This window comes from Peromyscus maniculatus, chromosome 12, assembly GCF_049852395.1.
Source record: "Peromyscus maniculatus bairdii isolate BWxNUB_F1_BW_parent chromosome 12, HU_Pman_BW_mat_3.1, whole genome shotgun sequence".
Taxonomy (NCBI): Eukaryota; Metazoa; Chordata; class Mammalia; order Rodentia; family Cricetidae; genus Peromyscus; species Peromyscus maniculatus.
Window position 1 is genome coordinate 2,788,744 of NC_134863.1, and position 14,174 is coordinate 2,802,917.

Sequence of the window (14,174 nt, forward strand, 5' to 3'; positions counted from 1 at the left end):
TATCAAAATGTTACAAAACTGTAGACACAATGTTAGATTCAAGTCATCATGTACTGAGCACTTGCAATATCCAAGCACCAAGACAAGTAGATATAGACAAATAAAGACAAGGGTAATAAGTCTCTTATAGGCATTTGGAAAATTGATATAAGTTAAATTCATGTCAAAATTGCCCCTCAAATGAAAACATTTTATCAACACCCTCAAGCTTGCAAAGACCTGTAAGTTCACAAAGTTTCAAAATGATTTCTTAAATATAAAACTTTTTTTTTTTTTTTTTTTTTTTTTGGTTTTTCGAGACAGGGTTTCTCTGCGTAGCTTTGCGCCTTTCCTGGAGCTCACTTGGTAGCCCAGGCTGGCCTCGAACTCACAGAGATCCGCCTGCCTCTGCCTCCCGAGTGCTGGGATTAAAGGCGTGCGCCACCACCGCCCGGCTTTTTTTTTTTTTTTTGGTTTTTCGAGACAGGGTTTCTCTGTGTAGCTTTGCGCCTTTCCTGGAACTCACTTGGTAGCCCAGGCTGGCCTCGAACTCACAAAGATCCGCCTGCCTCTGCCTCCCAAGTGCTGGGATTAAAGGCGTGCGCCACCACCGCCCGGCTATAAAACTTTTTATAGCAAAAATGTAAACCATTTCTATTTTTTCATGGGTTATCAAGTGATAAAATGATAAATAATAAATATATAAAATGATAGAACTATGTGGATTTTAATCTTCAGAAGAAAACACACTAAAAAACGTTCATTTTGAGAGTGACGCAGAGCAATCTGGAAAATGACAATTCTAATCCTACCAAGAAAACCACCAGCTAGATTCCAGCAGATGTGGCTTGATTCTTTCTAATCCACCATTTCCTCTGGCAACAATATCTAATTTCAGAGGGTTAAAGATTAAATGGTAACATACACAGAATTCTTTGGTACAGTCGTAAGAAGCAGAGATTATATTTCCAGTGTTAATCTGAAATCCTGTTATGGTGGTTATCAACTTGACTATATCTGGAATTAATTAAAACCCCCCAAAAAGAGGGGCATACCAGTCAGGGATTTTTGCTTCATTTGAAGTGGGAAGATCCACTTCTAACCTGGGAAGCCACATCTTTAATCCAGATTTTTTGATGTGAGAAGACCTACCTCTAATCTGGGATACAACTTCTGCTGGAAGCCTATATAAGAACATGGAAGAAGGGAGCTTTTGTTCTTTTTGCCTGCTTGCTCTCATCTTGCTATCAGGTCCATTCCTTCACTGGCATTAGAGCCTACTTCTTTGTGATTCCTGTATATACCAAAGACCAGCTGAAACATGCAGCCTCATGGACTAAACAACTACTGGATTCTTGGACTTTCTGTTCATAGGCAGCCGTTGTTGGATTAGCTGGACCATAGCTTGTAAGTCCTTCTGATAAGTCCCCTTTATAGATATACTATACATATATAAACACATACACACACATATATGTATGTATGTATGTATAATATTTATAATCATCCTTTAAGTTCTATAGTGTGCCTACTTTTAAAAGTATTTTTTATTTTATGTGTATGGGTGTTTTGCCTGCATGTATGTCTGTACCACATACATGCTGGTGCCTATGGAGGCCAGAAGGTGTCAGATCTCCTGGAACTGGAGTTACAGATGGTTGTGAGCTGCCATTTGAGTGCTGGAAATTAAACTCAGGTCCCTGGAAGAACAGCTAGTACTGTCAACCACTGAGCTATCTCTCTAGTGCAGCCCATATGTGCCTACAATTTCTGGGTGTTAAAAAACACTTTCTGAGTGTTTAAAAAAAGGGGGTAGGGGGCTTTACTGTGCACAATCTACTACTTTTCCAAATTATGAATTTAGTTAATTCTTAGAATGTTTCTTTCAAAGTTTGCAGAGCCAAAAGCCCCTCAATTATAAACATTCACTTGGTTTTACACACTTATAGTTACTGAAAAGGAGCAAGACCATCTTTCAACACTAATCAATAAATCTTTTTTTTTCCTAACTATAAAGAAAAAAATCATTGTCCCTGGTGATTTTGAGGGCTAGAATTAAGAAAGCAATGTAAGGACTTTACATATTTCCTGGGCATACAACTAGCAGTAATATGTCACATCTCTTGTATGAAATTACTTGGAGGTGATTTCCAACCTCTGAAAAATGATCACTATACTCACCTCTATATTATTGTTCATTAGCCCACAGGCATCAGCAAAGTCGGGATGTTTTGTGTTGATATAAGCTAGCTCAATTGCCACTAAGTTATGGACCTACAAAAAACAAAATAAGGCTAATGTACAAAAATATGCCAGTCTAAACTAACTTTGAGAAGTCTAAATATAAAAAAACTTATTATACAGACAATACTGAATATGTATAAGAAACATTTTTAATACTTGATGACTATACTCCAAATAATACTCTATGCCCAATGATAATTAACTCTAAATTATTTACCTTCAGATTTAAAATTGCACTTCTAGAAAGGAAAAATGACATTAAGAGAGCTTCAAAGTCATTTCCTATTTCTGGGAAAAGTTATTTACCTGATGCAATTTTAAGTTCCAACTTTTAACAAGAAACAGTTCATAATTAGGGATAAGTGAAAGATGCTAATTTTACTCCAATAATGAACCATGAAGCACACAGTTAAAATCAAAAGGGCTACAAGTCTAATGAGACAGCAATCAAAAGGAAAAGTGAAAATTAATGTTTTCATTCTTCTACTGAATTCCTAAAGCTTACGGAGAATAAGCTTACATCATTTTTTAATCTTTAAAAAATTAATACGTATTAGTTATCCATAACTGGTTTTACTTGTGATGTTTTCATACATGTTTATAATGTACTTTAATCACATTCACCACTACTCTTCCTGTCCCCTCCGCCTCTTGCTTATCTCTCTTCCCACTTCACAGTCCTTTTCTTTCACTTGTCTTTAATGATGCACTGAGTTTCAGCAGGGTTGCTTACAGAAATACTGGTGAGGGTAAGGGATTGTATACAGGACCATGGTCACCTTTAGAGTTTTTTTTTTGTTTGTTTGTTTTTTTGTTTTTCGAGACAGGGTTTCTCTGTGTAGCTTTGCGCCTTTCCTAGAACTCGCTTTGGAGACCAGGCTGGCCTTGAACTCACAGAGTTCCGCCTGCCTCTGCCTCCCAAGTGCTGGGATTAAAGGCGTGCGCCACCACCACCCAGCGAGAGCGTTTTTATCTTCTATTCTAAATGTTTCTGGTTGCAGCTTTTCTCCGAAACTGACTCCCCTACTGCCAATTATGAACAAAAGAAAAATTATTAAAACATTATTTATCAAGTACCAAATGAACTACTGCACAAGGTGAGCTACTCGTTAACCCATTAGTTGTTTGCTGGCCAAGGTTATAATGCTTCTAGTTAAATCACAGGATACAGATAAAAATATGCTGAGAAAAAAAACAAAAGATTTCTTTTGCAGCTAGTACAAAAGGAACTGAGGCTCTTATGACTGCCCTGTACCGTTTCAAGTTCCAGAATATCACTCAATGGTGCAGAGCTGGTGACGTGACATTTCAGTAGTTCTAGGACACTGATGGGCAGAGTATGACATCAGGTTTAGGCACCTGACTGACAGTAATCCCGCTAAGTAAGCAACCACTCAGCAGCCACTCACCAACAGTTCCAAGAATACTATTTATAAACTTCAAGTGAGGCTCAGTAATCTGAGCCAAGACTTGACTGCATTTTTAGTGGCCAGAAGGAAAACAAAAAACTGCTAGCCAATTAGGGACATAACAGTAATTTCAAATGCTGAAGCTTATATTTCTCGCAATATTAGCTTTTTTTATGGGGATAGGGTGGACAAGTACATCTCACTATAGTAACTACTAACTCCTACCATCAGGTCATAGAACAAGCAGAATGTGGGTTGTCCCTTGTGCTTCAGAACAAAAGTGAGCTTGCTGTATAGGACTGGCTTGCCGAATGTGGGCTGCTTGTTTCATGTGCTTCTGTGAGCTTGCTGTAAAGGTCTGGTACTGAGTCCAGAGACAGACTAATTTCCCACGATGATCAATGGCAGCACAGAACAGAAGCAGCTACCCGAGACCTTCAACAATATTCTGTCCTCATGAAACTTGGAATTCCGGCTAGTAATGATTAAAATATCAAAAAATACTGTGCACTAGAATTACTAAAAAACTTTCTTTGGAAATAAGACTTAAATACTTATGATTCGCACAGCACACTAGGAAACATGCTTGAAGTAATCAAAATGTTGTTATACTGGAAAAAACACAAATGAAACTTTAAACCTTTGCTAATGGTGATTCAAACAAGGCAGTAGCTCACCATTTCATTTGTAACAGGCAACCTTTTACGAAGAAGACAAGTCACTACTTCAACTATGGCATCATGAAGTTTAGGGAACCGTAACAATTCCTATATATAACAGAGAAACAAAAATGTTAGTTTGTTTAATTGAAAATTAAAAAAAAAAAAAGAAAAGTAAATAATCACTGAAGTACTGAATTATATTTGGAAGTTACATTTACGAACACCATTTAAAAGTCACTCCTAGGTAAGGGAACTCGTGAGTTTACTTGCAGCCCATTTCCTCCCGCTCTGAAAAGCCGGGCTGATCTGATGGGCTCTATCCCATCTCACAGGTACCTGTGTACTGTAATTACTACAATGCTGAATGATCCTCTGCATTTCCTCATGGACCAGTTCCACACACCGGAGACTGGGCTCTTCTAGACGCTTGATTTGCCGTTTGACCAGTAACTCAAATGAAACCTCAGGCACAAATAAGGCAGGACGGGGACCCTGAAAAGACAGAACTTAACTCTCTTACTGTAGCTATGATAATCAGGTCTTTCAAAGAATAAAAAATAATCCCATTTTTGTTCCTTTTTTTCTGAAGAGCAAAATGAACTGTACATCAACTTAAGACATGCATACAAATCAAGCTTTACCCTCTTTCGTTTTCGTTAAGCATACTCACAGTAGCATTTCTAATGGCAGTCAAAATGTCAATAGTGTTAAGGCCACCTAGTGGGTCAACAGATTCTAAGGTTCGCCCAAAAGTCTCATGGAAAATATAACAAATCCTAGCACCACCGCATCTGAAAAGCAATAAATTATATGATTACGCATTGCTATAAAGAAAATAAACTACAAGTTATATTTTTCTTTAAGCTTTGGGGTTGTTTCATTTTCTGAGAAAACTTCATCATAAATCCAATAGCTGTATTAATTGATACCCCACCAACAGTGAATAAGGGCTTCTTTTTTTAAGTCCATCTGTCCGTTAATTTTCTTTCAAATTTTGTGATTTTTTTCTTTAGAGTTGAATAGTATTCCATTTACATTTGCCCCAAATTTTCATTATACATTCATTTGTTGATGGGTAAGCAGGTTGATTCCAACTCTTTGCTATAGTGAATAGAGCAACAACAAACACAAGGTGCAGTTATCGTTATGGGAGGTCATGGAGTTCTCTGGGCTATGCCCTGGAGGGAAATAGCTGGGTTATATGGTAGTACTATTTTTAATTTTTTGAAAAATACCCAAACTCATTTTCACAAGAGATATATTAATTCACACCCCTACCAGCAGTGAATAAGGATTGCTCTCTAACATTTTGTTGAATTTGTTGATGAAGGCCACTGACTAGGGTGAGGTCACACTGCAAAATACTGAACACTTTTTAAAACAATTATTGCCCATCTATGTGATTTTGTTAAAACTATCCCATTTATTTGCCCACTTGCTGATTAGAATTTTTATTTCCTTGGTGTTTAATTTCTGCAATTGGTTTTAAATTCTAGGTATTAGTCTCTTGTCTGAAGTGTAGCTAGAAAAGACTTTTCCCCCCATTCTATGGGCTATTTGCTCTGCTAATAGTTTCTTTGCTGTGCAGAAATGTTTATTCTCATGTTGTCCCCATATGGTGATACTCGAGACTAGTTTCTGTGTTTTGCTCTATTACAAAGTTCTTGCCTACCACAAAGTCTTGAAGTGTACTCCCTGTTTTCCCTAGAGCTCCAGTGGTCTTTGGTCCACTTTGAATTTACTTTTTATAAGGTGAAAGAATCCAAATTAATTCTGCATGTGGACATCCAGCTCTGCCAGTACTACTTGTTGAACAGGCTATCTTTTATCAAATGAATGTTTTTGCCATTGTCAAAAATTAAACAGGCGTAGCTTTCTCATTTTAATTCTGGGTCCTCTATTCTATTCCATCGGTGCATCTGTCTGCTTTTTATATCAGTACCAGACTGTCTTTTATCACCATAGCTCTACAGTATAATTTGAGGTTGGCATGTGGGCCTTTGTGGTTCATACAAATGCTTATATAGTACTTTCTAAAGCCATGAAATATGACGGAACTTTGATAGGTATTTCATTAAGTCTGTAAATTAATTTTGGTTTCATGGCCATTTTCAAAATAACTTTGTCAATTCAGGAGCATGTAAGTTCTTTCTATCACTTAGTATCTTCTGTGGTTTCCCCTTTCAGAGTCTTTAAGTTCTCTTTGTAGAGGTCTTTCTCTTTGGCTACATATTTTCTTAAATACTTAACTTTTTTTTTGAGTTATCTGAGTGGAGTATTTTTCCTAATTTCTTTCTCTGAGAGTACACTGTTAAGATATATGAAGGATTTTTTAAAATATTGATTTTATGTTGTGCATATTGTGTTCAATAGGTTATTAGTTTTTTTAGTAGACTTTGATATAAGGCTTCAGGCAACAAAAAATTAATAGCTTATCCTACCCTACTTTTCTTCAGCTATCTTATCAGTTTCTAAGAATACCGTATTTGTTTCTGCTGATTCACAAAATCTAGAAGTGAGACAATTTTTTCCCTTAAAAAGCTAGATAATAAATATGCATGCCTTTCAGTATTTATTGCAACTACCCAAATCTGCCAGTAAGTACAAAAACAGACAATCTGTAAAAATTTACTTGAGTATAGCTGTGTTGCAATAAAACACATACCTGACATTTAAATTTTATATAATTTCCAAATGTCATGAAACACTGAATTTTTCATTTAAAAATTTTATATTTAGATATGTAAACATCATTTTTAGTCTGCCTACTTATAGAGGGGGGAATAAAACAGCAGGGAAAGATGAGATCAAAGCAGGACTGAAACCTAGCAGAGTAAGTATCAAATCCTGTGGCTCCATATCCAGCATCTGGGCTCATGAATGGAATCATCTGGATTCCAAAGGGCTTGGGTGACCCCACAGTATACAAAGACTTTCTTGGGCCTGCAGCTTGTCAGATGGCCAAATGGTCTCAGCATCTCAAACATTTAGAGGCTCCACTAAAACTTGGGCTTTACCTTCACAGCCTCGCTTATGAACTACTCAGGGCTCCTTGCAGAGAACCAATCCCATCACAGTTCGACCTCAGAGTCCTTCTAGTACATTAGCATAAGCCCCTGTGACTGTCCTCACCCTTGCATCTCTCACACCTGTAAAACAATACCACTTGGATGGTGCATTTTCTCATTCTGTTGTGTACATTGGGGGAGAGAGAGAGAGAAGGATGCATGGGGCCTCTGTACATTTGTTGGCAATCTCCTGTGTGCCTAGAATTATCCTTAAATCATGTTTTTTCTTTTTTAATAAGTATATGAATGGGGCAGGAGAAAGGGAGGGAAAGAGGGAGAACGTTTAGAGTCAGGTATTTTTACATTCTGCTAGTAATAGTTTATGACATATTGATTTGAAGAAATGATGCTAAGGTACCATGGATAGCACCTGATAAAATACAGGCATTTATTTATCTGTCTTACAAACAGAGATATGTAGAGAAATGTGTAGGTCAGAGTAGCCAGGTCTACGGCAGCACCAGTGAAGCTATTGATACTCCCTATAGAGCAGTGGTTCTCAACCTTCCTAATGACTCGTGTGGTGACCCCCAACCATAGAACTATTTTCACTGATACTTCATAACTGTAATTTTACTACAATTATGATCGTAATATAAATATCTGTGTTTTCTGATGGTCTTAGGTGGCCCCTGTGAAAAGGGTTGTTCAACCCCCAAAGGGGTCTCAACCCACAGGTTGAGAACCACTGCTATAGATGCTCAGGAGAGTCTCACCAGGGATTCCAGCAATTATTCCTTCCCCTAGCTGCAAGCCATGTTGGGAGATGTGAGACTAGAAAAGGGAAGTGAAAAGGTGATTGAAAGTGGGACACATGATGCAGAATCCATGAGGTTGCCAACCAGCATAGGGTAGAACATGCTATGGATGCAGCTATTTTGAGGTTACCCACACTTCTCTAACTAACTCTTTCCATGTGTTCTGTAAACAAGCCTGACATACTCATTAGTCCCATCAAGTTGAACTGTGGTGAAGTCAGTCACTGATGTACAGCTGGGGTGATTAGAAGCTCATTTGTGCCTCCCTGGGCAAAGCTAACACAATAGTGAGTAGTGATGCTTCAACAATAGCCTGACAAGCCAAGCTCAATCCCTCAATCCCACAGGTGGCAGGAGAGAACCAATTTTTGATAGTTTGTCTTTTGACCTTCACATGTCTGCTCGCTCTCTCTCTCTGTCTCTCTCTGTCTCTTGTGTGTGTGAGAGAGAGACAGCACACACATTTAATTTTAAAAATTGAAAAAAAAAAGTTCAAAGCCTGATATTATGGAATGGTCTTACAGCTCTAGCTATGTTGGAGGCTGAGGCAGGAGGATCATGAGTTTGAGGCCAGCCTGAGCAACACAGTGTGGTATCTCTTCAAAAAAAAAAAAAAAGAAAGAAAGAAAAGAAAAAGTTGCTTTTTAAAAAAACCTGTAACTTTTACCATGTTTATACAGTTTACAAATATGATACAATAATCCTCCTCCTATCATTTCTACAAATTTATATTCCTGTTTTACAAATAATAAACTACAGTCAGATGATCTAAGTCACTTTATAGGTAAAGTGACCTCTCAATCCAAGTAACCAAATCTTCACAAAAATGTCTTACTCACAGCTCCGAAGTTTCAATGTACTTTGCGGTTCCTTCAATAGTGTTACAGTACTCGGTGGCGAATTTGGTGATAAGCTGCAGTAAAGTAGCACTCTTATCATCCACGGGTTCACCATAGCTATTCAGGAGAGACTGGTACTGGGCAGCTAGGACATTTATCCTTGTTTTCAGCTCTGGTAAACAATCTCTGATATGATGCATAAGTAACCTAAAAGATCAGAAAAGCGGGGTTTAGCATAAAATTACGGATTCTGATACTTCAAACAAGTCAATGAAAAATATGTATAAAGGGGAAAACTTCCTAGTACTTAGGTCTTAAAGCCTCTTCAAAGTGTCTGAGGACTGGTGTCTGCTTCCGTAAAGACTAGTGAACATCCCAGGTGAACTGATCACTAATGGCCAGTGAGGTAATCAATCATATCCATATAATGAAGTGGCCATGAAAACTCAAACACAGAGTTCATGAAACTAACAAAAGGTTCTGGAGCATGGCATGCTCAGAGAGGGTATAAAGCTCTGGTTCAGTTTTCAATATCCAATACCTTACCTTATCTATCTTCTAACTGCTTCACTTGTATCCTTTATAGTAATCTTCTATTATATATAAATAAAATGTTCATTAAGGCCTATTGCCTATTCCAGGGATTACAGCTATTAAGAAGCACAAGCCATAATAACCTCTGCTGGCAATTGACATCTGAAGTAGAAGGGAAATCCTATAAAAATCTGAGGCCTTAACCTAGAAGATGTGATGCTGTCTCTACATAAATAGTGTCAGAAGTGAGTTATAGGACAGCTAGTTACAATCTGCTACAGAACCACACACATGGTATATGGGGAAAACCTTCTATAACTCCGCTGCTGCCAGAAGTACTCTCTTTTCATTTAAGAAAACAAATTTTTAACACCCGCCCCCATCACAAGAACAGGAAATGAAGCAATCTTAGACTAAAAAAGAGACAGAGACAAAAAAAAAAAATCACAAAGGTAGCTCTTTTGGTCAATACTTTTGACATATGCCTTTACTCTGTAGTGGTTGTTAGGCCACAAATAAAACTAAAACAATGCACATTATTTTCATGTCACTGTAATCTAAAGTAAGCCACTCAGTCCATTCTACCTATAATTTTAGTTTAATAACCTATCTTTTACAACAAGTACCCAACATAGTATAATAAATCGGTCTTCTTTTTTTTTAAGTAAATCCATTTTTCAAAGATTTATTTATTTATTATGTATATAGTGTTTTGCTTGCATGTATGCCTGCATGCCAGTAGAAGGCACCAGATCTCATTACAGATGGTTGTGAGCCACCATGTGGTTGCTGAGAATTGATCTCAGGACCTCTGGAAGAGCAGCCAGTGCTCTTTAACGTCTGAGCCATCTCTCCAGCCCTAAATCTGTCTTCCTAAGATACAAGTTCATCTGCCTTCAATGTATAGGGTAAGAGAACATGGTTTTCTCTCCAGTCACTTTTATAAAAGGAAGGCCTTTTTAGTTCCTATAAACCAGTAGGTGTTCAGAATAGGAGGTATGAACGCTTGTTATTTCTATCATAAATAGTAAAAGAAATTCTGAATTAAAAAGCATATCATGTGATAACTGAAAAATTTAATTAAATTCATGAAATCTAAAGTGTCAGGAAGTCACCTGATATCTTAGTCAAGTTCAAAACCCAATTCACTGCCAAAATCTTCCCAACTGCTCAGTCAGGGTACTGTGGCTGCTACTGCCCTCTTGGCATCAGTCCCCAAAGCTTCCTGTACTCCACAATGGCCACTGCCTCTGTCCAGATGCTTGCTGCTGTTCTCATGGGCCACATAAAACAGATCAGTATTTTGATATTTATTGGGTGACACTTCAAAAAGTCAGGCATAGATGGCTATAAATTGCATAAAGGGATGAGCATACTCCTTGGCTATGATCCAATTCCAAGACCCAAATCACTGATGCTGCTTTGTGAACATGTGGTCAGTTAAATGATTTTGAGAGTGCTGTTTTCATCCTGGAGGTTAAGGATAAAGGAAGACCCTACCCAGATCAACTTTAAATGAACTGGGAATCTTCACTCCAGAGGATCTGGGCCTCAACAAAGTGTAAACTCCCTTTGGTGGACTTTCCAAAGATTTGTTGCTATTGCTACTTGATTGTAAACACTATTGAAAATGTTTGAGTAAATTTTGAGTATTTAACCATAACAGTAATTTGGGAAATGAGTTTGAACTGAAAATTAAAAACAAACAAACAAAAAAACCAGAACATTTCCTCATTAAGAAAATTATTTGAATACTCATTCTAGACAACATGATTTAATACCAAACATCCCAATAAAAATAGAGACATTTGCTTTACAAGAACTCAGAGGTGAAGTTATAAAGAACAGTATGAAAATATATATGAAATTAAACAGGAACATTCTATGACACCTGTGGGCAAAATGAAAACATTTCAGCTTCAAAAGGTGAAAATGTTACCTATTCAGGGTCCTAGCAAGATATTTCGTTCCATTTCTGTTGGCCAGAGACGGGTATTTCTTTTGAAGAAAAGCATATTCATCACGGATTGAATCAGTCACACTCTTCTTATTGTTAATATCTAGCTGGCTCCTATGGTGGAAAAATAACAAACTCGTTCAACTGAAGCCACTACTGTCCTCTCTCACTCTGGATGAGTGTTAGCACCAGGCAGTGTTTCCTGACTTCTAATACGGATTGTTTACTTAGATCTCGAGTGATTCTCTACAACAGGCATCATCCTTACACCTCAGGGCACTGATGTCTCAATGAACTCATCAAGGAAGGCAGACAGCCAAGATTGGAACTGTTTGCCTTAAGCTGAACAGTATCAGCTTCATGGTTACTGTTAACCTATACACAAAAGCAGGATCCTTAAGTAAGTTGTAGACTGATATAGAAATGTAAGCATACCTTAATCAGCTATATTTTACTAATCGGCAGGTGACTAAATTCTACCAAGATAAAGAAGTTAACTTGAAGTGTAATCATCTACAAATACAGGATTCAGTAGTATATATAGCACATACTTGCCTGAAAAGAGACTAGCTGGACATTGTCCTTAGGTGAGAAAGGAATGTATACAGAGACAATTGGAATGGACCTTAGGTATCACTTAATAAACTATTTTCATTTTTAAATGACCTGAGGTTTATTACAAGTGACTTAAACCTTATTATATCCAGACTACGTAGAAACTGGAGTTAGCACTGGGTCTCCCGATAACTGGTTTCCTTACTGTGTAGAAACTGAGACCTAAGAGACTGTCCCCTGAGCACAGCACTGCCTCCCGCTAGCAGCACTTCTCGGTGAGAATTCCAAGGATGCCACTGCAAACCGCTCACTGTAGAATGTATAAAACATGGGCACTCAACAGTAGTTGGTTTTTTTCCTATATATTTTTTTTTTTTTTTTTTTTTTTTTTTTTTAGTTTTTCGAGACAGGGTTTCTCTGTGTAGCTTTGCGCCTTTCCTGGGACTCACTTGGTAGTCCAGGCTGGCCTCGAACTCACAGAGATCCGCCTGGCTCTGCCTCCCGAGTGCTGGGATTAAAGGCGTGCGCCACCACCGCCAAGCTCCTATAATTTTTAATATCAGCAACTTTTTGGATATATCTTTAAAGTTTCCAAGTCACATCCTGGCAATTACACAACATTACTAATGATATGGTATTAAAACAATCATTAAAATCCAACCACCTTTAAATTTTCTTGAGTGGGTACAAATTAGATAATATTTTTTCTCTTTACCAATACCACTCCCATACATAAGTAGCAGGAAAGAATTTGTAATTATTAAATCATCTTCCGTTTTGTGGCACTGATTATCTTAGAAACATTTTCCATGAGAAAAAAGAAAGAGGAAGGACATTTTTTCCAAAGCGCCACTGACGCGACTCTGAGTAAGAGCGCCTGCTGCTAAACCTGACACCTGAGTTTCAACACCAAAACCCAAACGGGGGGAGGGGAGAGCTGGTTCCTGCCAAGCTGTCCTCTGACCTCCACATACATGCTAATAAATTCTTAAAAAACACCACCACCACCACCACCACCACCAAAACTCCAAAATGCTCAGAGGCTCTTGTCTCTTTACAATGTAGTGACCTTGCAGCAATACCAGCATCAGAACAAGAGGGAACACAGGGCAGCAACACATTTCAGACTCATTTTCAAAAATTCAGACTTGCTTTGAAATGGGAATGCTGTGACTCTTATCCCATTCTTTAAAACATTTCTTTTTATTTATGTGAAAATGTGTGCATACATGTTTATATATGCACATGTATGCTGGTGGTATCCTCAGAGGACAGAAGAGGGTGTTGGATCCCTTGGAGCTCTAATTACAAATGGTTGAGTCACTCAATGTGGGTGCTGGGAATTGAACTTGGGTCATCTGTAAGAATAACTAACAAGTGTTCTTAACCACTGAATCAACTCTTCAGCATCCTTACTCCATTTAATCGCTAACCTGTTAACTACTCCAATTATTCCAAGCTTGACTGGAATAACCCTTCCCATCAATACATCCATGGCATCAGTACCCGCATCCATGAGATCAAGTTTGGTGATTACAGCTAGAGTTCTGCGCCCTGGTAAATATAAAAAGGAGGGGGAAGAGAGATTCATTTAAAAAAAGCATTACATTCAATAAAGGAAACTCTTCATCTATATTTCTACCTAACACACTGCCACTTTCATCATTTTGGAAATATTTTTCTAATATTTGCTTCTAGTTATTTTATATGAAATAAGTTTAAATATGGCATACAATTTTAAAATTTGTTTTCACGAGTAATTTTTAAAAATAACTTTAAAATTATGTGTATGTGGGTTTCTATGTATGTGCATGCAATGGGGGCTGTAAGAGTGTGTTGGATCTATTACAGTAGAGTAATAGGCAGTTGTGAGCTGACTGATGTGGGTACTGGGAACCAAACTCTGGTCCTCTGCAAGATTAGCAAGTACTCTTAACCACTGAGTCAACTCTCTAGCTCCTTAAGCAATTTCTTATTAGTTCTTAGGGCAACATCTTTAAGCATTTTTCATTTTGTTTAATATTTACTAAATCTGTTGGTGTACAATCTTGCCCCCGCCCAACCTCTGGCAGCGCTGAGGAAGAAACCTAGGGCTTTGGATATGCTAAGCAATCACTGTATTAGTGAGCCATACTCCCAGATTCTAATTCTATTCTTCTGACTAGTTAG

At 37.8% G+C, this 14,174-nt stretch overlaps 1 protein-coding gene across 15 annotated transcripts in view; it reads right to left on the bottom strand.

Annotated features, from left to right (window-relative positions):
• The window catches only part of Dnm1l (dynamin 1 like), a 57,081-nt gene that overhangs the window by 7,717 nt on the left and 35,190 nt on the right, over window positions 1-14,174 (bottom strand). For all 15 annotated transcript variants that reach the window (XM_015986540.3, XM_006993020.4, XM_006993019.4 and 12 more), the window contains 7 exons: window positions 13,439-13,559; window positions 11,433-11,564; window positions 8,960-9,166; window positions 4,965-5,085; window positions 4,631-4,786; window positions 4,310-4,399; window positions 2,161-2,253 (listed from right to left, as the gene is read on the bottom strand). In XM_015986540.3, the coding sequence (XP_015842026.1) occupies window positions 2,161-2,253; window positions 4,310-4,399; window positions 4,631-4,786; window positions 4,965-5,085; window positions 8,960-9,166; window positions 11,433-11,564; window positions 13,439-13,559 (920 nt within the window). The remainder of the gene's footprint in view (window positions 1-2,160; window positions 2,254-4,309; window positions 4,400-4,630; window positions 4,787-4,964; window positions 5,086-8,959; window positions 9,167-11,432; window positions 11,565-13,438; window positions 13,560-14,174) is intronic.